Source organism: Stegodyphus dumicola, chromosome 2 (genome assembly GCF_044657685.1).
Source record: "Stegodyphus dumicola isolate Sdum_Otavi_A_Nest chromosome 2, ASM4465768v1".
In the NCBI taxonomy this organism is placed as follows: Eukaryota; Metazoa; Arthropoda; class Arachnida; order Araneae; family Eresidae; genus Stegodyphus; species Stegodyphus dumicola.
In genome coordinates, this window is record NC_140769.1 from 251864606 (window position 1) to 251892303 (window position 27698).

At 30.8% G+C, this 27698-nt stretch overlaps 1 protein-coding gene across 1 annotated transcript; it reads right to left on the minus strand.

Annotated features, from left to right (window-relative positions):
• Positions 1 to 27340, minus strand: LOC118194732 (uncharacterized). Its single transcript, XM_035365927.2, has 3 exons — positions 26699 to 27340; positions 14100 to 14390; positions 1 to 9610 (listed from the first exon to the last, which is right to left on the minus strand). The coding sequence occupies exon 3, from the start codon at positions 9439 to 9441 to the stop codon at positions 6664 to 6666; it is 2778 nt and encodes a 925-aa protein (XP_035221818.1). The 5' UTR covers positions 9442 to 9610; positions 14100 to 14390; positions 26699 to 27340; the 3' UTR covers positions 1 to 6663.
• Positions 27341 to 27698: the final 358 nt, after the last annotated feature.

Below are 27698 nucleotides of genomic sequence, written 5' to 3' on the forward strand. Positions count from 1 at the left end.
AGTTTTATACGTGATAAAAATTTCAAAATCTCTAAATGATTTAGATGAAATATATCTGACCAATCTTGTATTAAACTTGAGATTCAATAAACTATAAAAGCATGAAAAATACAAAAGAAAGAAAAAACATTATATGATAAACTATACAACATTTAAATAAAAATATTTGTAATTTTGTGCACAACAAGCAGTCCAGCTGCTAATATATACATTTACTTCTATTGCTAAATTCAAAAATTTTTTTAAAAATTGGGAAAAAAAACTGATACAACAAAAACTGACTAATCTACAGAAAATGTATCTCATTAAAATCATTGCCCATATGATGACAATGATAAAAATAATAATTTCTCATTTTTGTATTTATAATGCTGCATGAAACATCATAGCAATTTCATACTGCTATCATTCTTTTTTGCAGGAACAATTACAAATAATTATTTGAGCATTACACATGAATATTCCTAATTTTTATTCCTGTATTTACAATTTAGTTTTCACTGTTTTATGTGTCACTGTTGAACTTAAACTTATTCCTGGAAAAATATTTGAATGCATCAATAAAACTATTTGCTAACGTCTTTGGAACAAAGAGAAAAAGGAAAGTTTTTTTAAATGGAACAACTAATCATTTTTAAGCAAGTGTATTTTAGGAACACCCGATGAAACTGAGAGAACAGAAATAAATATTTAATTAAAATTATTCATAATTAATCAGAAGAAATAATTAAAACAGTTTAAACTCATAATGTTCAGATACAAAAATATTTACTTTTAGAAATTTTTATGATTTTCAAAAGAAAAACACAATATATCAAGTTTACCCTCATCAGATGTAGAACTACAAATACTGTGAATAATTTTTAATTCCTCATTAATTAAACAAGTAAAGCAAATATTACAAAACGCATTTAAAATCATTAATCCATTTAAATTCAATGTAAAAATATATAAAAACTAAAGTTGGTTAATTATTGGCAACTTTCATTTTAAATATATAATATATATATAAATAAAGAAGTTTTTGGATTATTTCCTATGAAAAGAAATGAAGAAAATTAATAAAAATAGTGAATATTATTAAATAGTTATGTAAAATTAATAAATGCCCATTTATTTAACTACCTTATAATTATTCACTATTTTTATTAATTTTCATAATTTTTTTCAATAAGAGATATTCCTAAAACTACTTGATAAATACATTCATATTTGCTAACTTAGCAGCTTTAGCATAAGTCTTAGGCATTTTAAGTCCAAAATTACCAAGTTTCATTATATATGTTTTTATTAACAGCATTTCTTACATAATATCTAAATATATAAAGTTTTAAAAGTATGCATTGATAGTTCATAAAAATCACACACATGAGAAAAAAAATTATTTGTTGAAATACTTCATTCAATTTTCAGATTTCTATCTTTAAAATGGAAGGAAGAAAGACTCAAAAACTAGACTACAGTAAAAGTAAACCCTACATAAAATTAAAGTAGAAAAAGCAATGGTACTTCCTTATTATTACAGCTTCCCCATTATTTAATTTCTTTACTCCCAGCATAAGAAGAACAAATGTGGCCCTTGACCTAGCAACACTGAATGTCACTGTGTGTGAATTGTTCTCTTAATTGAAAATGCACTTAGGCATTTTCAATTAAGAGAACAATTCATACAAATTCTGTTTTTTTTTTTTTTTTTTTTTGAAGAAATATCTAGATTCCTGTATATATTACTTAATTTTTTTTATATAATATAAATAAAAAATCCTAACATTTAAAATAAAAAATAAATTAAAGTTCATTTACACATTTAAATTATTCCATATGGTAATGAAGTCAGAAATTTAATTTAAATATCACTATATATTCTATTGCCACAACCCAGATTTAGGCTAGTTTCACTGTGTAAAGCAATTCGATACCTTAAACATGTGTTTATATTATGCAGATTTTAATTTTGTAGAATGAAATAGTAAATAATACTTATAACAACAAATTCAATGCTCTGACTAACATAATTAAATTGCATGGCATTCTGACATCTTTTATGCATTTCAAAATTTCAGATACAATGTTTCATTTCAGCTTATATCAAACATGATACATTGGACCATTTACTCTTGTATTGCATTACGAAATGTTTGTTCTAACCATAGATATTTTAAGTCTGCCCACCATGAGGACAGCTTCTATTAGCGTTGTTGCTTTGGTGAAATCCATTAACAAGTGGAATAGTAGGTTTAATATTATCCCACTTATTATTTCTCGAAAACTGCAAAAAGTAATAATCAATTAGAATTTCCACCATGCAACCTCCAAGCTTCAAACCTATTATTCCTTTTGTTAATGGATACCTCCAAAATGAAAACCTTACTTGAAAGCTTTTTCCATGACATGCGGATTCTTAAGTGACTGTAGTTAGGACTACTGGACATTTGGTAATAATTTATAAGAAATATTTGCCAGAACTTCCTCAATTTGGCAATGGTTTATGACAAATGTTTGCTTCATTTAAGTAATGGAGACTGTAATAAGAATGAAGCACCAAAGGTTATGGATTTAGAATTCGGATTTTGAATCTTATTTCAAGTTTAATTTTACGTAAATGGAATAAATAACTGTTGGTAAAAAATCAGAATGCCTAAAAATTTTGTAAAAGATAATTTTTTACTTTACCTTAAAGATTTTAACATTTTGTTTCACTTGATATCATTAAATTTTTTTAATGATTAATTTTATAACATACAGCCTGAAAGCATTACAGTAGTAATATTAATAGTAGTGCTTCCTTTTAGCAATTATCGAAAATCCCAAAATGTATTCAACATTTATATTTCTCAAAAAATGTTTTTTAAGATAATCTGAACACATCTGAGATATGTGATCAACATACTGGAAACATGATATCCACAATGACTGAAAGTGTACATAACCATAAAATATATAAAGTTTATTCTCACATTTTATGAATACTTTCAGTTATAAATAAAACAGGCAAATAAAGAGGAAACCTCTCTTTATTTGCCTGTGGATATTCAAATTTATTCTAAAAATGTTTTCATAGATGTTTAACGTTAACAAAACATTGAGTTTTCAAAGTATATTTTAGCAGTTAAAAAAGTGATTTCCATGTTAATTTTCTTATTTTTACCAACAATCAGTTTTTTTTTTTTATATCTTTCCTTAAAGACATAATACTAGGTTTATTATATGGCTATACTAATAAAGATGATTTGTATTTAAAATCTCTATCTTAAGCAAATGCCACTTAACATGATCGTGTTTAATTTTATTGAAATGCCAAAGTCCTGCCCCATTTGCATATGAAAACATAGAAAATACATTGCTTACCATGATCAATAATTTGGTTGATATGATCAAAATATTACAGAATAATTTTTTTTTTAATTGAAGCAAAATTACCAAATAAGGTCAAAACATATTTTTAAAATTGCCAAATGGCACAGATATATCACCAAGTAAGTGGTTAAATTGGCAATTTTTAGAATTTGATTTTATTACGTGATTTAAAATTGGGCAAAAAAGCAACCTTAATTTAGGATAGATTTTGAATAATTCTATTAATTTGGAAGGTGATCAGACACAGTTTACTCTTCTGCCAAGTTAAGCTACTTCAGAAGCAAAACAATTCAGAAATGTTCTTTTTTTTTTGCTTTAATCTCGAAAAATATTTATGTTAAACTGCAGTTACCTTTTTCTGAATAAATTTAAATTGGCATATTCTTTTCCAATTTGATTAGCGTAACCATGTTTAATAGAACCTATTTTCAAGATCTACTGAACTAAACAATTTAATAAAACTGGAATTTTAGATACTCTTGCTTTCATGAACTGAAATTTTCTTCTCTCTCTCCTTTTCCCCCGTTTTTCTTCCTCCCTTTTTTGAGCATTTTGTTGAATGTCCTAATTCAAGGAAGTGCTCATTTTTTGTTCTATTTAGTTATTTTTAATTATTTTTATTATATGTAGGCATTTTTAGGTTTTTATGATCATTTTAAAATTACAGACCAAGTAAAAAAGCATAATCTAGCGGATACAGTTGATTTAGTAAACTACTAGGACCTGCTCCTAAAAGTCAGTCAACAGAATGCTGTCATTAAGTTAAATGTTTCTTAACCCCTCTTAAAATTTTCAAGAATCCTTAGTATAATGTTTGCAAAATTAAACTGAAATGAAAACATGAAAAAGATATGCAGCAGAAAAAGTCACAATGAGAAAGGTCAGATTTAGAAAAATTTGTGAAAAAGATGTGACAATCAGTTGTCTATTGATTTGGCAGAAAGTTGAAGAATTAACCATAATAATGGAGAAAGATGATTTAATAGCAATATATGTCTCTTTTAGCGAATGAAAAAATACAATTTGCAAATGTTTTACCAGTGAAGAAAAAGGTATTGATTTACCAGCTACAGGAACACTGCTGTCAAAAGAATATCTTAAATTATATGACCTGAAAACATTTTTAATGTATACAGAACAGTGTTTTGATGTGCAGGTGTATAGTCACATGCATCGCCTAAAAACACATATTCATTTAAAACTGAGAATTCAAAAGGTTCTGGCTAACCAGCAGCCAGGTGGTAAAGTCGCTGAACACTGGTAGTTCAATTTCAGGTAAATGGCTGGCTGCTTGGGTGTTTTCATGGCTTTCCCATATATAATGCAAATACCAGCCAGTTTCCCTTAGAAAGTTCTTCACAAAGGCATTCCTCCCTTAGGCAGATAAGCCTAGAGTGCTATGCCATAATCCAATAAACCAATCAAAAGGTTGTAAAATATTGAACGAGCATGTGAACATTTCATGTTACGTCAGCATGTGTGGTAAAAAATACAGTCACTAGTAATCAGATAAAGGAAAAAAAAATCCTAATGCTTTCAAGAAGTAAAGAGTTAACCAATGATATAATTCAAGGCATGAATGATGTCAATAATTTTAGTGAACAGCTTTTGAAATGGGATAACAAACAATTGCATGGTGCATAACGCTAATGTTTGTCTTAAGCATATTGAAATTATATATATATACCAGAAAATACCACAGCCCTAATTCAATGGATGATATGGATATAAATGCAAATAAACCAGCCCCCTCCCACTGAAGCACTACATTTACTAAACAGTCTTAGAACCATGTCTCAAAAAAGACAACAAAAAACTTCTTTAAATATGCAGATCTTTTAATAAATGATGAAATAGAGAACATTGAAGAAGGGAAAGCAGTGTCTCCAGCTAACATGAATTATGATTAATTTTATGCATGGGTGGATAATGATGAAAACATCCAAACTTCAACAATGATGGCAGAAGGAAAAAAAAAAATCTATCACTTGCTTTGTGAAATAAATCCAAGAGCATCATGTAGTAAACTTCCTGAAGATTATCATAATGAAACTAATGAATTCCCTATTACTGTTGAGATGAGAGATGCCCTCTAGGATAAGGAATACAGTATCAGTAAAATAATTTTCAGAAACATTATGAATTCCTTATAAATGAGCTTTTGCATAACTCTAGTAGACATTCCAATAGAAATACGATTTCTTAATTCAAATGCTGCTAAAGTGCACATTTATATGTCTCTACATATATTTGTATCAAATTAGTTAAATCCAATAACTGTTTTGAAGGATAAACTTTTTCATCATTTAATATTACGATTCAGTTTACGTTATCAAAAATGGCCATGAACAAACATGATCACATTAAGTGGTATCTACTACATTTCCTTTCACATTTATTGCCTCAATTTAATTGCAGAAAATTTTAAAAATCCACTCAGTGAATTATTAACTATTATTTATGCTTGGCAGCCTTAATTTTTTTTTTTTTTTTTTTTAAGAAAATGCATTGAAAAGAAACAAGAGAGAGAAATTTCAGCTAAAGAAGTTACTTTGGAGAAACAAAGAATATAAAAATAAAATTTTGAGGTGATAAAAAATTCCTTCTTTATAAAGTAAAACCATTTTTAAAAAAAAGTATGAATCATATAACGAAAATGAATTGTAATTTAGTCGGTGACCAACACTTTTTTTTAAAACAATTTTGTCATATGTTTTTTAAGAAATAGTTAACTTAATAATATTTATTATTCCACTTCCAGATTATATTCATCTCAGCTGTTAAAATAAATTACAGATAGCTCTATTCAGATTATTAGCTTTGATGTAAAAAAATGTTGCAAGTTCTGCTGCTATAAAATGATGAACTTTACAGAATGCAGGGCAGATATTAATTGGATGGTACACTTTACCTAGCAGATTTATTACCTTCTGAAGCATAGTTTAAAAACTATTTCCCTGATGAAATATTATGAAGAAGGTAATAAACAACTTTTGTATTAGCTAGTGAATATTTAAGATTCATGACATCCAAAAATAGTTCACGAAATGTGTTGGAACATTTAGCCTATTTTTTAAAAATTATTGCATAACAGTATTTTATCACATTACATCTTTACCACCAAAAAGAAATGCATCCTGGCAAGAGTTTGCATATAACTAATATGTATTATGACAAATTGTTATATTTGGATTATTCACTAGTAATGGCAAGTAACAGAATAAAAAGTACAAGGTATCTTTGCAATACTCATTTGATGCTTGCATATACATAGTACTATTTCCTTTTTTACAGCAATATTAATAACTAACTAGTTTTGGCTACTCTGTTAAAATCTGCAATATTAGCATCGCCTGATGTAGCATGAAGTAATCCTTTTAATGCAGGTATCATAGTCTGATGTGAGGTAGAGAAATACAAGTGACGATAAAGAGGTCCCAGAAAGGATTGTGCACCATTTACAGCAGTTAAAGCAGGGGTACTACATTCCAAAGGATCTCCCAATTCCCTATCATCACAAGGCAAATGACAAGCTTCTCTTTTGACTGGAAGTATTGCAAGAGGAACTGTCTGATTGGGAACTTCAATATTTGTCTGGACAGTCACCGGTGTCGAGCACACTGCATCTTGTGGGGAAGCTGGAGGTGTAGCATTATTTATTACAGTATTTGTTGAAACTGGTGTACGAGAATTTTCCAAAGGCGATGTAGATGTTTCATCCTTCATACAATCATGGAAAAAGTGATCTGACTTAGCTAGAAAAGAGCGCCCACATTTAGTGCAGGTAAAGTTGGCACGAGCTTGTTCATGCCGTCTTAGATGCAGATTCAAATTCCTACGATTTCCAAAGGATTTGGAGCACATTGGGCAGGCAAAACTTTTATCCACTCTATGTGTAGTTAAATGCTGCCGTAAATTGCTCTTTAATGTAAATGTTTTATTACAGTGTTCGCATTCATATGGTTTAACACCATTGTGACTGTTCAAGTGTCTTGTTAAATCACCTTTGAGGCAGAATTCTTTCTGACAAATATTGCACAGGTACCGGTTTGAAGCCAGTCTAGTTGACTGTTCATGTATGAGCTGTACATGCTCATGAAGACTTTCTGGAGATGGAAATGTTTTAGAACATTCAGAACAAAATGATAAGCCTGCAGAAGGAGACTGGTGATTATTATCAGTAGGAGATGAGGTTTGTACATATGGATGAGCATTGGCTAGGTTTGTATCCTGGCCAGAAGTTATTACATGAGGTAATTTTAAAGAGGCACTATTTGGCACAGATGCATAAGTTTTTTGGACATGTGAGTAACTCAAATCGCATATAAGCTGAGGTTCAGCTTGACTTTTCATGAATGAGTTCCCCGATCCTTCAGCTCCTTTAGCTTGAGTGCGAACATGAGTTCGAACATGCTGAGTAAGATTACCTTTAAGAGCAAACTGCCTGCCACAAAATTTGCAAGAATGTGGCTTGACTCCTGAATGAATAAGTATGTGGCGGCTTAAGTCACCCTTTAAGGTAAATCTTTTACCACAAGTAGTGCACTCAAAAGGCTTCTCACCAAAGTGAGCTCGAATATGCCTATGTAAACTGTCCTTCTGGGCATAATTCTTTTCACAGATAGTGCAAGCATACTGTTTTTCTGGAGTGTGCGTTCGAAAGTGTTGCATCAAATTACCTTTCAATGTAAAGCGTCGTCCACAGACATCACAAGCATATGGCCTCTCACCACTATGAATTCTTATATGCCTTGTAAGATCTCCATTAAGCATAAAGGCCTTCCCACAAACTGGACAACGATATGGCCTTAAACCTATATGTATTAACATGTGTCTTTGCAAACTTCGACTGTCCCCAAAAATTTTGCCACAATGATTACATGGATAAGTACTTGAAGTTTTTGTGCTAACTTGTGCTTTAGTACCAGCCTGAACCACTAAATGCCGCTCTTGTGTATATAATTCAGGCCTTATCCCATTGTGTACAACTACCTGAGGAGAACTGGTTGGTGCTTCAGTGACAATTGTTAAATTAAGCATACTCTGAGGGACATCATCAAGTGCTGATGTCACTACAATATGCTTATTATGAGAATCAGAACATTTAATTTTCAGAGTTTCTTGTGTATTATGGGGATCTTCATCTGAGGAAGGATGGCTAGGAATGTCATCAACCTGGCATGAAACATCTCTTCTATCAGGAATAAGTGAGGTCAGTTTTGTACATTCTCCTGATAAATCAATTGGGGGCACATTACCAACATCTTGGTGTGATGACTGGTCAGTTAGCACATGATTCCACTGCTTGTGCCCATTAATGACTTGACTTGATTCTCCATGAGCATGAATCATTTGAGCAGTGTGTGGCAATTCTCTAGCATTCGGCATTTCATCCAGTACATGATTCCAAGATCCATGATCACTAGTACTTAATATCTGAGGTTGTTCTTTGTTCCCACAATGAATATGTTGTTTTTCATTATCAGAAGCCTGTTTTATAACATGATTCCAGGCCTCCTGATTGTTAATCACAGTTATTTGAGAGGGTTTGCTTGAATGCAACATTTCATTCTCAGAAGTTACTTCTTCATTTAGATTCTGTGATTCATCAATTACACTTTCCCAAGATCTCCTTTCCTCAGATGAGTGATCTTTTATTGGATGAAGAAGCTGATTTCTTTCACTAATATTTTCGGAGTGAGAACTCTGCTCCCTTAGCACATGACGCCATGCCCCCTGTTCATTTTCAGATGCATTTTGCTGTTCCTCTTTAGGTGAATGCAGCATTTGAGAAGAATGAGAATACTGTAAAGACACAGTATCTATATCTCCTGTAGGTCGCAATATGGCTTGGTGAATTTCTGCACTTGGATTTGTCAGCTCAAAAACTTCTTTTAAATCGACTGGAAAGGCTGTATGACATGAAGGTACACTATTTTCTTCCATCTGGCCAGACATGGGCAAATCATTTTTTGAATCTGAATGCAGAGTTTCCCTAGATAATGCTATATCTTCGTAGTTTGCTGCACAAACTACATTATCCCTGTCACTTACAGGAATGTAAGGTTCTTTTTTATCAGGCATTATGAGGTTTCATATACAAATATATATATCACATTCTGCATAAATACAGCTACAATTATGTAAGCATTTCAGAGAAAATAAAGATGTAGGAGCATTATTTAATTCCACGTTATGCTCCTATTTAATTCAAAGAAAAAATATCTTTAATTTGTATAATTTTGCAGATAGCCTGCAAGTAGAAAAAAAGATGAAACATTATTTTATTATTATTCAAGCATAATTTATGAGCAAAAGAATGAAAAAATCATAAATATCAATGATTAGAAATTGTTAGTACATAATTATCACCAAATTTCCAGAGATTTAATCCTTTGGAAATTTGGTGATAAGAGTTTATATGCATTCAAAATGTTCCTATAAAACTGCAATTCATATAAATAAATACTTAGTTCTCTTCTGCTCGGAAGAGGTAAAAAAGAAAATCAAATTTACAATACAAAGTCCAAGATCTGGAGTTCCAATAATCAGAATGAAATATTTTTGCATGCTTTATGCTTGTGCATTTCACATTTTTTCATAATAAAACATGTGGAGAGGAGTCCTGATTCTCAATTTCACTTTGGCACTGAAAAAATTATTTCACATTGGAGAAACAATAATTTATTAACATAAATCTATGTGATCAATAATTTGGCTCCACAGCCACCATTTTGCTTGGCATGCATCTCAAACCAAAACTCTGAACATCTAGGAACTTCAAACTTCTACACTGAAACATACTTGACCTTGATTTTCTGGTAAATCATTATTTATTATTTATGGTGTTCATTATTACATGACTATCAACACACAGTAAAGACTCATGCAGTAATGTCTAAACTTAAAAAAAAAAAAAAAAAAAAAAAAAATATTAGTAATTGAATACCAAACAGCATGGTAAGCTTTTATGCTGACATTATGCTTGGCAATGATTACAGACTTCAGTTAACTTGGCTGCAAAGTGTTGAGTCTGTTGATAAGGGAAAATTTAAAAGAAATTTCTTTCAATATGCAAAAAATAGATATTGTAAGTGATACTCCTAGGCCAGAATATTAGATTTAGTATTGTTTGATTTAAAACAACTGATTTTTTATTCAAAAGCCCGAGACTGGTGCAGCAGAATTTAGAGAAGCACTGAGCAACAAAATTAAGGGATGGCAAAACCTTCAAAATTTAGAGAATGCACTGGTATGTGACATTTTTAGAATTTAGGATGGCCCTTGGCAGCAGAATTTTGATCCACGGAGAACGCACTGATCCTGGAGAAGCTTTACATTATGCGGTAATTTATTTATTCGAGACTCAGATAAGCCTTACGCATGTGCCAGAAACAGGCATAAGTATAATAAATAATTCAACTAATACAATTCAGGCTTAACTTCATCAGTGTGCAACAGAAACAAGACAAAATTTAGAAACTACTCTCATATACGCCCTCAGATGTATGGCACCGCCAAATGTGGCAATATGTATTCTGCACTGGTTTTTGCCACGGTCGTGTGTGCTGGGATGGTTTTTGGTACGATGTTGTTTGTATGGCAAATCTTTTGATGTTGAAAATTGATTTTGCTGGTTGGTTGGTTTGGTGGGCGTTTTGAAATGGCTTATGTTGCAATGAAAGACATGGCGGAAAAATTTCAGTCACATATTTTGGAATGTGTGCAAGGTAAATTTAGTATTAAAAGGTACGGGCGAAATTTTATTCATGAAGATATGCTGGACTTTGTATGCTGTGTCTCAGAAGTGGTGGAAACTGATGAGTTTTGCTGATATTTGAAAATGATATTTCTGCTGTCTGAAGAAGCATTCACAACAGCAAGTGCATTTTATTTTATTGTTGGGTACTTAAGGAAAATCCTGTCAACCATTTTTATTAAAGAATATATTTCTATCACAGAAAAGATGCCAAACTACGCGATTTTTTGCGAAAAATGGAAAAACTTCTTCAAGCATGCTGGGTTTGGTGTAACCTTGATTACATGTGTTAGTTATTATTCTTCAGTAAAGACTCCTTTTTTCCCTCTATATCACATTTGAAAAAAAAAAAAAAAAAAAATTATTTTTCAGTAAAGACTCTTTTTTTCCCTCTATAATGCATTTAAAAAAAAAGATTAAAATTTGGGACCTGCCTACTACAGAAGAGCATGCTGTTGAATATTTCCAAAGTTATGAGGCTTACCGGCCTAAAAATGTGTTAATGGCGCTTTATTTAAAAAGTGAGAAGCAATGGCATTGCAACGTAAGGTCGTAAAACTTATATTTTGTTGCGAAAATTAAAATCCTAGTGAAAATAATTGCTTTTACAGTATATCTCCTTAATAAAAAGTATTGAAATTTTTTAATGAAAAATTAATTATAAATAAATGATAATATAAAAAATTTGAAAGAAAAATAAGAATAGAACATTTTTTCTTGTATTTAGTAAATGTTTTTTTTATTTGGCATGATTGGTGCCATCTCTTGTGGTTGAAGGGATTTTCCATAAGTACCTATTGTTATTCTTATTTTGTAGAATGTTATGTTTATTATTATTATTATTATTATTATTATTATTTTTTTTTGCTATGAATTTCTGTCGTTGTTGTTTTTTGAATTGTTTGTAATTTAGTTATTTTAGTTAATTTTATTGATTTGGGTGCAATGCAGAGGCTGTACGTGAGGCCTAGATTGTGCAATTTGCTGATGTTTTTTAAAGTTAAAACAGATCGCTGTATACATGGATTCTTGTCAAATATTTTTGGTTAGAAATTTTATGTTTTTGCTATCTAAATTTTTTTTTTTTTTTATTTTTGTATTGGATTTTTGGTGTAAATTGTGTGTTAAAACGATTTTTGGTGTAAATTGTGTGTTAAAAACATGCTTTTTGCATGCACGAAAACCACATTTTTGCAGGCATTTTGGACTTAAAGTTCGAAATGTACACAAAACATTTAGATAGTAATACGGCAAGAGTTTCTCGCCAAATATGTTTGGCGCGAATGTTTGGCGGATAGATGGTTTTCACTGTGATGAAAATGCCCAATGAATTAACGGACAGTGAAATCTGTGGCATGGATCTAAATTCTGAAAATATCACTACCGAAAGTGAAAAAGTGACAGAGAGGTTGTTAAGAAGAAAAATATTTTGACTGGCAATTTAGTGAGAATTCTTGACATAGTGATTATAGGACTTGAACAATGGAAATTTGTAACTGAACAAGAACTTAACTTGATCAATAGAATTAAAGACAAAGTTATTAGTACCATACGCAAAGCAACTTCCAACTAGGAAATGAACAATTTACATTGAAAGAAATGTTTAATAAAGCAAACAAATAAACATTCAGGTTTTTTTCTTTCGTAAATTTTGATTCCCTTGAGGACATAAATGCTTCATATTTTTTAATTTTATATATTCTATATGTCCTCTTATTAGATTTAAACAGATGATCTAATTAATATCCAAAAAAATGTTAAATCCTGATTCGTCAAAGTCCCAATGAGTCTGGATCTCGGACTTTGTATTGTACATATACATACAGTACAAATATATATATATACAGTACATGGGAGATGTATATTATATACACATGCATACACATGTATATATAATAAAATTAAAATTTCTGCGATAAGAAATTTAATGACAATGTTTAAAAAAATGAGATTTATTGCTTCTGCACATAAGTCTGCAATTTGTTTCACAAGTGCAAACAAATTTTCTAGAACTTTTTCATATAAACATAACTGGAAAATGGACATGAGTAAAAGCAATAATATTATCTTGTTCCTGTTTAGCACAGAAATGTTCAAAAACATGATATTTAAATATTATTATTATGAGCTAATTATTCCAAATTAGAAAATATTGATCTTTTGTAGTTTGAACTCTTGATTCACCTCTGCATCTTTTATTAAAATTCAATCATGTCTGAGATTGAATACAAGTACATATGTTAATTAGAAATTTGTGTTATTATTTATTAGGTTACATAATAATATTATTAAACTACCTATCAGAAGTCAAACAAAAAACAATAAAGCTCAAATCATCAATGCCATATCAAAACTATCAATTTACAAAACTTCAGTTTAAAGAAAAAAAGTTTAAAATTTAGGAAAGTCAATTAATATTGGGGGAAATCAAGATATGAGTTTCATGTAAAATTTTCATATAGTTAGTTCTCTCTCATAAGATGTATAATTTTTTTTAAAGCATAGTGTAAAGTATTGAAAGACAACCTAAAAAATAATGTTTAGATGAAAACTGAAAAAATATATATATTTGTGATTTTGACATGGAACCAAGAATATATCAAACATGCCTCAACCAAAAATTTATTTATTGAATTAAATCAGTAGAGTCCAAAATAGTTAATGTAAAAGTAAATTGAAAATCACTGTTATTATAATAACAAAACTATCCTCTTTTGTATTAGTTCTTTGTAACTTTTTGCCTAGCCTTTGGAAAAAACAGTTTGTAATTATTTAATTTTAAAATTAATTTGATGCTGTTTGATACATATTTAAAATAGAAATTAACTAATAATCCTCACTCTAGGATGTAAAATTTAATTTCAAAATGCAAGACATAAAACTGTGTTACTTCCCCTTTGCATCTAAAAACAGAAACTGTTTATAATAATCATCTCAACATTTTAAAAACTAGATTTATAATGAGTAAAATAACAAAGATTACCTTCATCCAACAAAGTCTAGCTCATATGGCCATAACATCATGAAAAAAACCATCACATCTGGAGAATACAACACTTGGTGAATTTCATCCTCCCTCATGTTAATATGCATGTCTTTGACTGCAGTAGAACTGTAGATTTAATTCTGAAATAAGAAATCCATCTTGATACCACATCTGGATAGAGTTTATGTCATCAAATACATGTTTCTGTTTGACTTTAATGAAGAAACGCATGGATCTTTCTCTTTCTACAGGTTATCAAAATGCACTGCACAGCACGTCTTTAATATACTGGAAATAAACAAACAGGTGACAATACAAAATATGACACTTAAAAAAAAAAAAAAAAAAGTAGACTGATGGAGATTTTATATAAAGCTCTACCGATTTCCAGAGCAACTAATACTGAATTCTCTTCGTCAAGAAACAAAATATTTCTATAGAATGTTTTTCAAGCACATAATTTTTTGGAAATACATACTATATAAATACAAAAAAATATCCATTCATTTTCATTAAAGTCAATACTTGTACACAAAAAATTAATTAATAGGGACTGACCAATTATCTTAAATTTTTGGAAATCTAGATGAGTTTAGCAGTCATAAAATATAAATATCCCACATTCTAGTAGCTCTACACCAAAGTTTCTCAAACTGTGGTCTGCAGAGCAGAAGCAAAAAGGGGGGATAAAAATTTAAATTAACTGTACATAACCACAGTATAGGTAGAAATCTCAGTCTGGAAATCACACATAAAAATTGTCTATCAATTTTTCACCCAAAACTGATATTTTATGAAATTATTACCGGCTACCCTACCTATGGACTTCTCACTCTAGTCTTGAAAACAAGAGAGAGATTTAAAGCACTATTATTATGATGCTTCACACAACTGTTTCTCTACACACATGGTGTCCCAGAGTTATAATGAATGAAAATGGAACATAGTAAATAATTGTGCTTTAAAAAAGGGTTTTCATCGCAAATTCAAAAACTGATTGACCTGATGTTTGTGCCAATCTCAAACTTAAGTGTACAAATATACATCCAAACACAGAAAAGTTGTACAATAATCAGCAGGCTCATCCATCTCATTAATGAGAATACCAACATTTACTTAATTTTTAAATAATAAAGTAAAGATAAATTTAGGTTAAAATAGCATGCCAAACAATGATTAATTTAGAAGTCAAAGAACAAAAATCAGTGTTATATTTGTAAACTTTCCAGGACTAGCTTTGATGGTTTTACTACTGAACCATCTTCCTCAGCTGCCAAAGTATAAATGAACGAGATAAGATACGGTTGATAAAATAAGAATGGCTAGACAAGAGTTAAGCTACTGGTGCCATCTATTGATGAAACAAGGAAACTAAAACATTATTTCCTTAAAGGCTAGAAGGTAAAAATGAATTGGAATTATGGTCGTTAACTAGAACAGAAAGATTTTTTTTCAATATGAAATGCCTGTAGAAAATCGAATTCACCAACGGAATATACTCCATTGGTAGCCTTCAAAACAATGAAACATCTTCCATTGGTGAATTAAGATTTTCTACAGGCATTTTATATTGAAAAAAATCTTTCTGTTCTAGTTAATAACCCTAATTCCAATCCATCATTACCTTCAGCCTTTTATGTTTTGTATTTTTATGTTTTAGTTTTCTTGTTTCATCAATAGATGGTGTCAGGAGCTTAACTCCTGTCCAGCCTTTCTTATCTTATCTTATCACCATATCTTATCTCATTTGCACTTTTGAACAAGCCATCGAAACAAGTCCTAGAAAATTTGCAAATATAACACTGATTTTTGTTGTTTGACTTTTAAATTAAAGGTAACGATCATACACACAGTAATGGATAAAAATTAATATAAATTTTCTCCTATTAACTCAATTGCTTAATATCAATATAAAATTAACTGAATGTTAATTAATTGTATATAAAAAACATAACTATATTATGCTAAAACATTATTTTTGAAGAGAATAAGGTGATCTGCAAAATACCGTAAGTCATAAAAATGATCTCCATTTAAGATTGAGAAACATTGCTCTACACTCTATATTAACATTTTATTTTAGATGAAAAGTAGACTAATGATAAAATGGGATAATATCAGATGCTTAATTCGACCACCTTAATAGATGTCATGAAATTTTCACAATGCACCAAACTGTGGCAACTGTATGCATGCAGTTTAACAAGCAATGCCACCATTTTCATATGAGTTTGTTTTGTTGTATTCCAGGTTTTAATGGTACTTACTGACAAATTCTTGATTTTTTTTAATCTTAAAACTCAATTTTAAAACACATGCTTGCAGTATTCATTTCCCTGGGAAGAAAAACTGCCGTAAAATATTTGCAGAATTGCAGTATTTTGCTGCAAAATTATTAAAGGGAGAAACTGCTTTGAATTTATTCTTAGAGCAGTTGCCATGAAATATTCACCAGAACAAAAAGAAACAAAAACTCACTTGTAAGAGGATTTATGATTGATTTTCTAGCTAAATAACTAAATAATATATATATATAATACTGTGAATGTATGTAATAAATAATTTTTTGTAATTGTAAATTATCACTCTTTTTCTTTTGTAAAAAACTGTCAAACTGGATCAAGGTGATTGTACTAATATAATATATAGTATATATAAATACAGAAAAGAGGAATAACACAGATTAACAGAAAAGTACTATTTAACAATTTACCTCTATTTTTAAACAGCTTAGTTTTCAAAATATATTCATTTGGTTATGCAAAATAAATCAGCATCCAAATACATTTGAAAACAAAAAGAACATTTTTTATGCTACTCTTGCACTTCAATAATAATCATTGGGAGACACAATATTAAGGAAAAATTATTTTTATAATTTAGCAATTAAATTTTTATAATTTTGTACTTTATTTTTAATGTAGGTTTTAATAATGTTTACATATTTAAGATTACATACAATTAAGCTATGTACTATTGTGGATAAAAATAATTCCTCAATACTGAGATATTATTTGTTATCACTGTTATTATTTCATCCATTTTCTTCTCTCTTTAGTACTTCCCACAGGAATTTTACTTTAGTGACAGTAAATTTTCAATCATTCCTCAATAAACAACTGTCGTACAAGATGCACTCCTTTTTTATATACATTTTTGAAGGATAAAACTTTAAAACTGATCATTCTAATGAATTTACAGTATTTTAAATATAAAGTAATACAAATACAAAGTAATACTTTCTGCAAATATCCAATCTACCTGGGAAAGAACACCTTTTAATCTTCTTCATCAAAAACCCAAACGCTCATCTCCAGAGCAAAATGAAGAGACATTTCAAACATCTAAATCAGCATCTGAGTCCTCATACAACAAATTGTCTTCTGTACCATCAGTACATTACTAATGCCACACTTTTTCAATGACTTAACCACTGTGGCTGTTTTCGCAGCATCCCAGGAATATTTGACCCATTCACAAACTTGTGAAATGCTAATTCCAAATAAACTGAGTATCGATGTATGAGACGCACCCTGTTTATTAGACCTATTTTCAAAGAAAAAAAAGTGTGTCTTATACACCAGCAAACACGGTAATCTCTTCTGCATATCTATGATCGCTCAGAAAATACATCATAATTAGAGAAAGTTAAGGAACATGAGACCAAAAAAGAACAAAGCAGAATGCACATCCACTTTCTATATTATAACCTCAAGGCACTTGTCAGCTCACTCATGATGTTTATTGCTAGAGTTATGGCTCATTCATTTATTGAGTTGAAATTTTGGACCATCCTGATTAATGAACAAATTAAAAATCTCAGATATTTACAGTGTGCACAGAGCAGTAGGGATTCACCATACAGTATGCAGGAGTTAAGTCCCAGATATGAAAATCATCTTCACATTTTTTAACAATCTCTTTTTTTCACCTCCATGGTGATGTGATTATAACTATTTTTTCTGTTGCTCAACACTTTATGTTAATTACCTTAAAAATCACTGTTAATGAATTTACCAAAAAATTACCTGGATAAACACAAAATCACGTGAGAATTCAGAGCTAAGCTGAGGCTGTTTACTGAATAGCAGGTGAACTGACACACATGGCATTATCTCAAAAGTGATAAATAAGGGATGTCCATGCAATTGTGATTAATCGAACTTTGAGTCATATACCAAACAAAAAATTAGTTGGATGTAGTTCACAGTGGATGTATACTGAGGTACCGCTGTAAATACACTAACCGATATTGAAAATTTGAAAATGTAACACCATGAAGGAGTGCCCAGAAAGTGATGAAACTAAGCAAACAGAGAGAGACAATAAGTGATTTTTATTTCAAAATGATATGCATAATACACAGTGAGAACAGCGTGAACTCAGTAGGTTTCCGACCTAACGTAAAACTGAATAGAATGATGCCTATCAGTGGAAAAAACAGAGGTTAGAAGAATTCTATTTTGATTTATGTCAGTCTTTCTATTGTTAAAACTTCAGATTTCATTTGATTTTGCTTTCAATTTGGTCAAACACATTGTAGATAACCTATTATCTGTTTCAATAAATTTATTATTACAGATGGTGTCCTGAGGAATAGCTCTCTATTTCCTGTCAACCATTTGTTACAGTTTGTCTTCTGAATGCGGCAATCACAGGGTCTGCAAATGGTGTCCAATCACATCACAAATGTGTTCAATAAGTGAGAGATTAGACGAGAACTATGGCCTGGGAAGCATCTGTACAACTTGCAGAGCAAGTTGGCTGATGCGAGCAATGTGTGGTCAGGCATTATCCTGTTGATAAAGGGCATTGAATACTCCCTGAAAGTAAAGGAGTGTCACCAGATGCAGCACATCATCCACATAGGCTAGTGCCTTTAATCGTATGCCATTGTGCCCCAAACAATGATGCCACAATGTTGCGAGGTGGGGCATTACACAATTGCTGCTGGATTGGACCTGTGTCCACATCGACACCACACTTGTACACAGCAACTATCATTGTAGAAGCAGAAGCGCAACACATCTGAGAACACGACCCTGTGCTAGTCTATTGTCCACATCTCCCAAACCTGGCACCATTGCACACATTAGCATCTATGATGTGGGGTGAATGGCAGACTTCTTAACGGATGCCATGAGTGCAGGCCACTAACACCAATCAATTGCAACTGGTTCTGGTCGATATGGGAACATCCAGGTTGTCTTGAACATGCTGCAGAATGAAGGTAGAAGTGGCTTGCAGGTGCATCACCGCTAGTCGGTAGATGCTGATGTCACTCTGGCTGAACCGGCGCTCCTTCATCTTGGCACGTTTCATTGTTCCAACCATTGTCATCACAGCCGGTGTGCTGTGGACGCGTCCAGGTGTGTGCAAGCTGAGATTTGCATTATGGACCAACCAGCCCTTCTCAATCCAATCACCATGGCCCTCAGAAAATCATCTGTCTGCAGAAACTGCTGTTGATGAAGGCCTAGCATTCTCTGCTATTACTTGCGTCCTCTGAGACAAGAACAAATTTTCTAGGATGATTTCTCTAGTAGAAATAATGGCATGAAATTTGAACATTTCACCAGTTCCTTCCCTTGTATCTTCTTCAACGTGCGCTGGAGAGCTGTGCATTTCACATCATTTGCATAACTTGGTGACATTCGTCTACTCTGAAATTTGCATAATTTTTAGGCCACTCCTTGGTTTTGCATTTTCAATATTGGCTAGTGTACATATGTATATTATTCCAGTTTACAAAAATTGTACTGTTCTCCAAACTGTTTTAAATTCTCGTGTTCTTTAATAATTTAAAAAAATTTTCTCATGTTTTTAAGACTATGATAAATAAATATATTATTGTATATATTAAGTTAAAATGTAATATTTAAATACAGAATTTCAGAATAGGATCCAAAAAAGACTGTTCAAAGAGTTCAAATTCTGCACACACAGATGATATGTCATTTAGACAGCAACAGTTTTATATCAAACTAAATTCAAAATATTATTAAAAAAATATGCACCACAGTATAGTTCTCAAAGAAATTTCTGCATTCATTTTGTTATTATTTTCAAATCTCAGATATTGGAAAAAATGAAAAGACATAGTCTGCATTTACTAAGAACGATATAAATCATTTAAACCACTAAGGTAGCAAATTACTTGCGTCCTGCTAAAAAGAAATTAGTTAAAGTTGGCTGTAATTGATCCTTCACAATATTTATGGGAAAATTATAATTTTGTGACCCTTTTTGTTTGCTTATTTATTAAAAAAAAAAAAAAAAAAAAAAAAAACACTCTTGCATATCATAAGAATTCTACTTTGATTTATATTAGTCTTTCTGTTATTAAAACTTGATCTCATTTGGTTTTGTTTTCAATTTGGTCAAACACATTGCAGATAACCATCATCTGTTTTCAATAAATTTATTGTTAAATATCAAATTGTTTCATTAAATGAAGGTCTTTTGTTGTACAACACATTTTAGATTTACTGAAGATCTAAAATGAGAGCCCTTTAAAAACACTTGATCTTAAATCTTACCTCAAAAACTGATACTCTTCTGTCATCAGGACCAGATTCAGAAATGTATACAGTCAAAAGTCGTTAATTCGGACACCCATAGTTCGGAATGATCTATAATCCGGACATCAAAACTAAAAACTTTCTGCGCATGCGCCGCGTTGACACATGCGCAGAGGCGTTCACGCGTGCGCGTAAGACCTTTTACGACTGCGCATATGAGTGTGCGCAAGTTCAGAATACGTTTTCGCGTGCGCATTTTATGTATAATGGACGTATAAGCTAAATAATTATCTATTTCAGTTAATGTTGATGATTGCGTTGTTCCTTAATTTTCGAATTGCATCCGGCTTATTATTTTTTGCAGTCTGTAAGAGCAATTTTATAAAAGTAAGCTTAAACTTTCGATTATATCAAATAGAATTTCCGATATATATTTGTTAATATGTAAAGGATCTAAAGCGAAAGTATGTTTTGAAATCCGAAATCTGTTTATCATTTTCACGCTGCTCGGCGGCGGGCGCGTAATGAATTGGAAGTTGATTTGTCAGCACTATCCTTATCTTCAGCGCAGATGTTTTTATTTTATTTGGCTTATAATTCCTTACCAAATGTAGTATTTCATCTCGATATGCTCCGTCTTTGATATGATTTAAAACAAGTTCCTCGTCATTATAATTCGCTTCCGATAGCGAAGAAAAGTGACAGAGGTTATTGAAAACAAAAAAATTTCGATTGACAAATTAGTCGGTGTTCTTGACACAGCAATTATAGGACTTGAACGGCGGAACTTTGTAACTGAACAAGAAATTATGTCTGTTTAATAGAATTAAAGAGAAAGTATTATCACATGAAACGAAGCAAAACTTAAAACAACTTACATTGAAAGAAATGTTTAATAAAGTAAACAAATAAATATTAAGCTTTTTCTTTTTGCAAATTTTGATACCCTTCAGATCATAATTGTTCTTTATTTCATAAATTACGGTTTCATATTTTTAATTTTGGAATTTCTGCATGCCATCTTACGAGATTGAAACTGATAATCTATAATCCGGAAAAATCGATAATCCGGAATCGCCGAAGTCCCGACGAGTCCGGATTAACGACTTTTGACTGTACAGTGAAAAGTCTTTAATACGGAATGATCTATAATACAGACCTCAAAGCTACAAACTTTCACAAAACGTTTACACATGCGCATTTAATGTATAACAGATGGTATAAGCTAAGCTAAAATTATCTAATTATCTACTTCAGTTAATGTTGCAGATTGCATTGTTCCTTAATCTTCTAATTGGATCTGGCTTATTATTTTTTGCAGACTGTTAGAGCAATTTTATAAAAGTAAGCTTGAACTTTCGATTATGTCAAAAAGAATTTCCGATTCTGGAGCTGCCAAAGGATCTACAAAGCGAAAGCATGTCTCGATGTTCATCAAACAAAAAGTGGAATTGCTTCAAAAAATGGATAAAGGCATATCCTTTCTTTCTCTAACCATTCCGAAATCTGTTTATCAATTTCATGCTGCTCTGCAGGGGGGGGGCGACATCGTTGCGCAATGAACTGGAAGTTGATCTGTCAGCACTATCCTTATCTTCAGGGCAGATGTTTTTATTTTATTCGGCTTATAATTCCTTACTAAATGTAGTATTTCATCTCGATGTACTCTGATATGATTTAAATCAAATTCCTTGTCATTATAAATATCACAAATACACATCAAATAGTTTTCTGGCTGCAATTTTCTAATTTCGACTATGCGTAATGTATGCTTTACGCATGCGCGCGTTGAAAGAAGTGTTTAATAAAGTAAACAAATAAATATTAAGCTTTTTTTTTTTGTAAATTTTGATACTCTTTATATCATAATTGTTCTTTATTTCAAAAATTACGGTTTCATATTTTTAATTTTATAATTTATGCATGCCATCTTACCAGATTCAAACTGATGATCTATAATCTGGAAAAACCGATAATCCGGAATCGTCGAAGTCCCGACGAGTCCGGATTAAAGACTTTTGACTGTATATGTATGCATGTGCATACAAACACACACACATAACATTTCTGAATCCAGTCCTGATAACAGAAAAATACTTAAGATCATTACCTTGGCCTTAGAATCTCTTACAAGATCTACTAATGTGAAAAAAGACAAAAGTAACCTCTGACTTAAATTGTGCAGCACAACTAAATTTACTTTTATTTTACATAATTTCAATGAAATTTCATGTTTTATTAATTATTATTTTATTTTAAAATGTTTCTGTACTTGTATATTATCACAACCACCTTAGTGTAAGCCAATTTTATAGATGAAATCATTTTACATTTTTAACTAAAGATATGTTATTAAAATTAACATTTCTAATATTTTTAAGCTTTTATTACACCTTTTTTTTTCTTTAATGAAAATAATCAATTTTTCCTGCAAGTTGTTTTTTCCCCTACATGAATGCAAAACAGGGAAGTTACATTTACAATTAAAATAGTACAATTCCTTAACAGATATTTTCGATTACAATTCAATTACATTTACTATTATGTTTTGATACAAAACATACTTACCCTTCTTTTTTTAAAGATCTGATTTAGTGTGATATATCTTAAAGCAAGGCAACAGGCACAGTCCAACATCACAGTCTGGGCAAAAATACCTTGTCTCTTTTCTAATTCTTTCGCCGTTGTCATTTTTTTTCAATGAACACACATAACACTGTTTTGCAGGTCTTAGTTTTTTCTCTGTAGGTGGAATAACCTCTAAAAAATGTCTTTCTGTTAGTCTTAGTAGAGTTGGTAAATATCCAGGACAGCCTTTTCTTTCTTCTACTGCTGCATGCCTTTCAATAAGTCAATCGATAATTTCCAATCGAAACTGTAAATTCGTATCTTTACCGCCATACTTTTTATACAAAACATAAGCGTTCCATAAACAGATGTCTAGAAGATGAAAAAATATTTTTTGTAGTATTTCTTTCCTTGTTTCTTTATTACAGGATAATTACTTAGGTTCTGGTCCATTCGATCTACACCACCCATTGTGTTATTATACTCCATAACTACTTTAGGTTTTTGTTTAACTTCAATCATCGAAGTGGATACTTGAACCATTTCCGAATTATGTATTGTAGATATGAGAGACATGGCTTTTTTGTCCATCCATTTCATAATGCACACTTTTCCCCACTGGTAAACAAGCATTTGCCCTTTTTGAAGTTTTTTTGTCAACAGTGCTTTAGGAACTTCCTTTCTTTGAAGTTTTAATGTTCCGTACATATCTGTACAGTAACTAATAAGGATATCTGCTATTTCAGGAGATGAATGAAAGATGTCAGTTTTCAGACAGTATCCTTTATGTAAAAGTGGTTGCATAAGTGTAATAACTACTTGCGAAGGTTTGCTCAAATGTTTGTAACTTTCATCAAACACAGTTCCTTTTCCAGTGTATATTATCATGGACCATACATATCCAGACTTCGACTCGCAAGGCATGTACAATTTTATTCCGAAGCATGATCGCTTTAGAGGAATATACTGTTTCCAACTTAGCCTTCCTTTGAACAACATCAGACTCTCGCCTATGGTAACATCACGTTCAGGAATGATCATTTCTTCGAAACGAGTTTTTAAATGCTTTAGCACGGTCCATATTTTTGCTAATTTTGGACACTCATGAGAATTTATGTCAAAATTGACATTATCTGAAAAATGCAAATAACTGTAAATTAATTGAAGGAGGCGATATGACATCACTTTTGGAAAAAATGACGTGGATGTTGAATGCCTCTTGCTCCAATACTGCTCAACAACTGGCTTTTTTACAATACAGAATATTCAAAGCAAAAAATACATGTAATTCATCTTTCGATGTTGGTGTCCATTTTTTGCTCCTGGAATGCCTACAAAGTGTCCTGTTTTTTATGCATTGCTCAGCATATCTATTTGTTTCAAAAACAATCAGGTCAAGCAAATAATCATCTATGAAAGCATCATAGAACTGAAGTTTACCTTTAGTCTCATCGATATCCAAGTTAATTTTTTGAATTTCAGTGAAAGCAGATCTAGGAGGCGGATCCGAAAGATTATCACAACTAAGTTCAAAAAATTGTCTTGCATGACTGATTACATCTGTACTACTATCAGAGTCACTACTATCCAGTCATCTAGTAAACTTTCGCTACTATCATTTATAGATAATTCAATTTCTGATTCCGAGTCACAGTTCGAATCACACGAAATTAGCTCCATACGCTCTGAATTATCCATTATTTAAAAGTAAAAATATATTATTCAACTTTTACATCAATAAAATTATCAGGCGGTTAGTAAAATATAACCAGAAAGCTATACACTGAATGATAACAATTCGTCTTCTGATACAAAATATGCAAAAAAAAACCGTGCATCTGAACCAATCAGACAATAAACTGCAAACTATCATTTACTGGATAACTATCGTCATCTATATGAAAAATTTGTTACTAAAATTTGAAAAAATACAGCCGAAACAGTGCAAGCGAAATAGAAATCAGATTGCTCGTACGCGTAAAGGCCTGAAAGCTGTGCCCGTACGCCGTACGGGCAAAACAGGGAAGGGGTTAAAGGAAAATCACACAGCTACAAATTTTAAAATCGAGTTTCAGGCAAAAAATAATCGTAATCTTTCTATAAAAGCAACTAGAATTTGGAATACACACACACACAAAAAAAGGGAAAGCTTACAAAAATTATGATTTTGGAAACTGAGTACTATTCACCATGAGCATACTTGCCTGATTGATTGTTATGCACATGGCTACCAGAGTTTGGTGTATTCTGAAGCTTTATCGATTTCTACTAAGGTGGTTGTGATAATTAATATGCAAGTACCTGTTTCCTTATTCAAGAATAATTGCTTTATTTTTAAGTCCTTTGTGAAAATTTTCATAGCTCACCACTGGATATATTTATATATAAAGAATCTACACTGGATTAGGTGATACTGCTAAAAAACTGATGAAGTAATGATTGGAAATTCATTTTCAGCATATACAATAACTACTGCAGATATAAGAAATTGAAAACTTAATATTTAACTTCAGTAAACATAATAAACACTACTAGTTCATAAAAATTAACATTTGCATAAAATATCCATGCTCCAAAAATATATAATATGATGAATCCATATATGTTATACCTGATATTTTACAATGATCAATCTTCGACTACTGAAAAAACATTTAATAAAATAGAATACCAAATATTGCTGATAGACTTAATATTAAAAACTGAAATGCAAATTTCTCCTATGTATAAATGAGGTCTAATGTATGAGCATTAAGAAAATTCATTATACTGTGATATGCTCGTATGTGCAAAATTTTAAAGCCATACACACGTTCTGTATTGAAATTATTAAATTAATCTGAAGAAGTAATTCACTGTTGAAATTAATAAATAAAATTATTATAATGATAGAACATATAACCGTTAACAAAGGCCTAAGAGAAAAAAAAAATTTTTTTAAAGTAACATTTATAAATCAACTTTTTAACCTGAAAGCTAGCAAACAGTTAATTTCATACGACCTTTTAATGTTGAAGTATACTTATTTCTGAATAACAGTATAAAAAAGTATATATTTTATATACGGGCAAGAAAGATGGGATATAAAACTATATGCAAATTATGTGAAAGGAATGGTTTGGAATTCATATAAATTAAATTTTGGGAAATAAATATTAGTAGCAAATTTTATTACAACTTAAATTACTGAAAGATTTGAGATAATAAACATATTTCACAAACGTACTTAAAAGCTTTATTACCTTGTATTTCTCGCTAATGAATGATATAGAAATCAAATTTTTTGAAGAATATCTCATATACCTTCTTTATACAAACAATTAGTCATACATATTTAAAATTTTAGTAATCACTCCAAATTCAGAATTCAGTATTATTTTCTCAATTAACAGAAAAAAATGCCAATTAATAAAATTAAAAATAAATACTCAGATTGTGTATGAATTTTAATTAAATATCCCAGCGGATAAAAAAATCCATTTAAATATACAATAATAATAAACTTACACATTTCACATTAAAGTCTTTCATCTAATCTAGGACTTCAGCATTTAGGATTACAATACATGAATTTTGAAAATGACTGATGATGTCTTTTACTTGCTGATAATGGCAGTAAACTCAAATATTTGACCAGAAAATGTGTTTCCAACCCATAAATAACCAAACAGTTGTTTCGTAAATATACCGGATTGTGCTCAAAATTAAATTTGGAATTCATTTCCCTTGCCGAATGAATCCTTTAATTCGGTTGTTCTAAAATTAAAAAAAGACGGTGTAAAATTGATAGCAATCCAGTTAAGCAATTAGATGGACCCAGCGAAACTACAAACCCGGTGTAAACTTTACCGATCATGACAGACCTTTCACTCGCAGCTATGAAAACAACATTAAAATGATATTTAAACAACATTGTTGCCAAAAGAATGAAAGAAAGTTGCTATATATAAACAATCAAAACAAATATTTTAAGAATTTGATATTTTTAATCTTTTTTTTTTTTTTTTTTTTTTTTTTTTTTTTTTTTTTTTTAAGAATACCTACCTATAAAGTAAAATAAATCAGAAGAGAAATTAATAAAGCTAATCAGCTTTCTCATACATTTCACATCGTAAAGAATAAACTTCAGAGTTATTTTAACTCCTTCTGGGTAATGGTGTGCTCACCAGGGTATTTAGGCACGAAGTCTTACCCTTAATCGAAAGTTAGACTTTCCTAATGAATACTTCAAGTAATGAAAACTAAAATGTAAGTTTTTTTAAAGACTTTTGATGATTATTTACAAGAGTAGAGCAAAAGAAAATAATTTGTAATGAGTATGGTAGTAAGCTGTTAATCCAGAGAGCAGCCGAACTGGTGTGGAGGCTGAAAACTTAATATTAATGTTTAATTAATAACAACATAGGTAATGTAATAAGAGTACTTTGATGCTTTTTATAGCTAAGTGCATGGAAGGAGAAATAAGACTAAATATAACTAAATATAAAACTGGTATAGGTTAGCTCAC

What these genes read in the sequence shown, in the direction of transcription:
- LOC118194732 (XM_035365927.2), bottom strand. Translation starts at nt 9,441, where the DNA reads ATGCCTGATAAAAAAGAACCTTACATTCCTGTAAGTGACAGGGATAAT.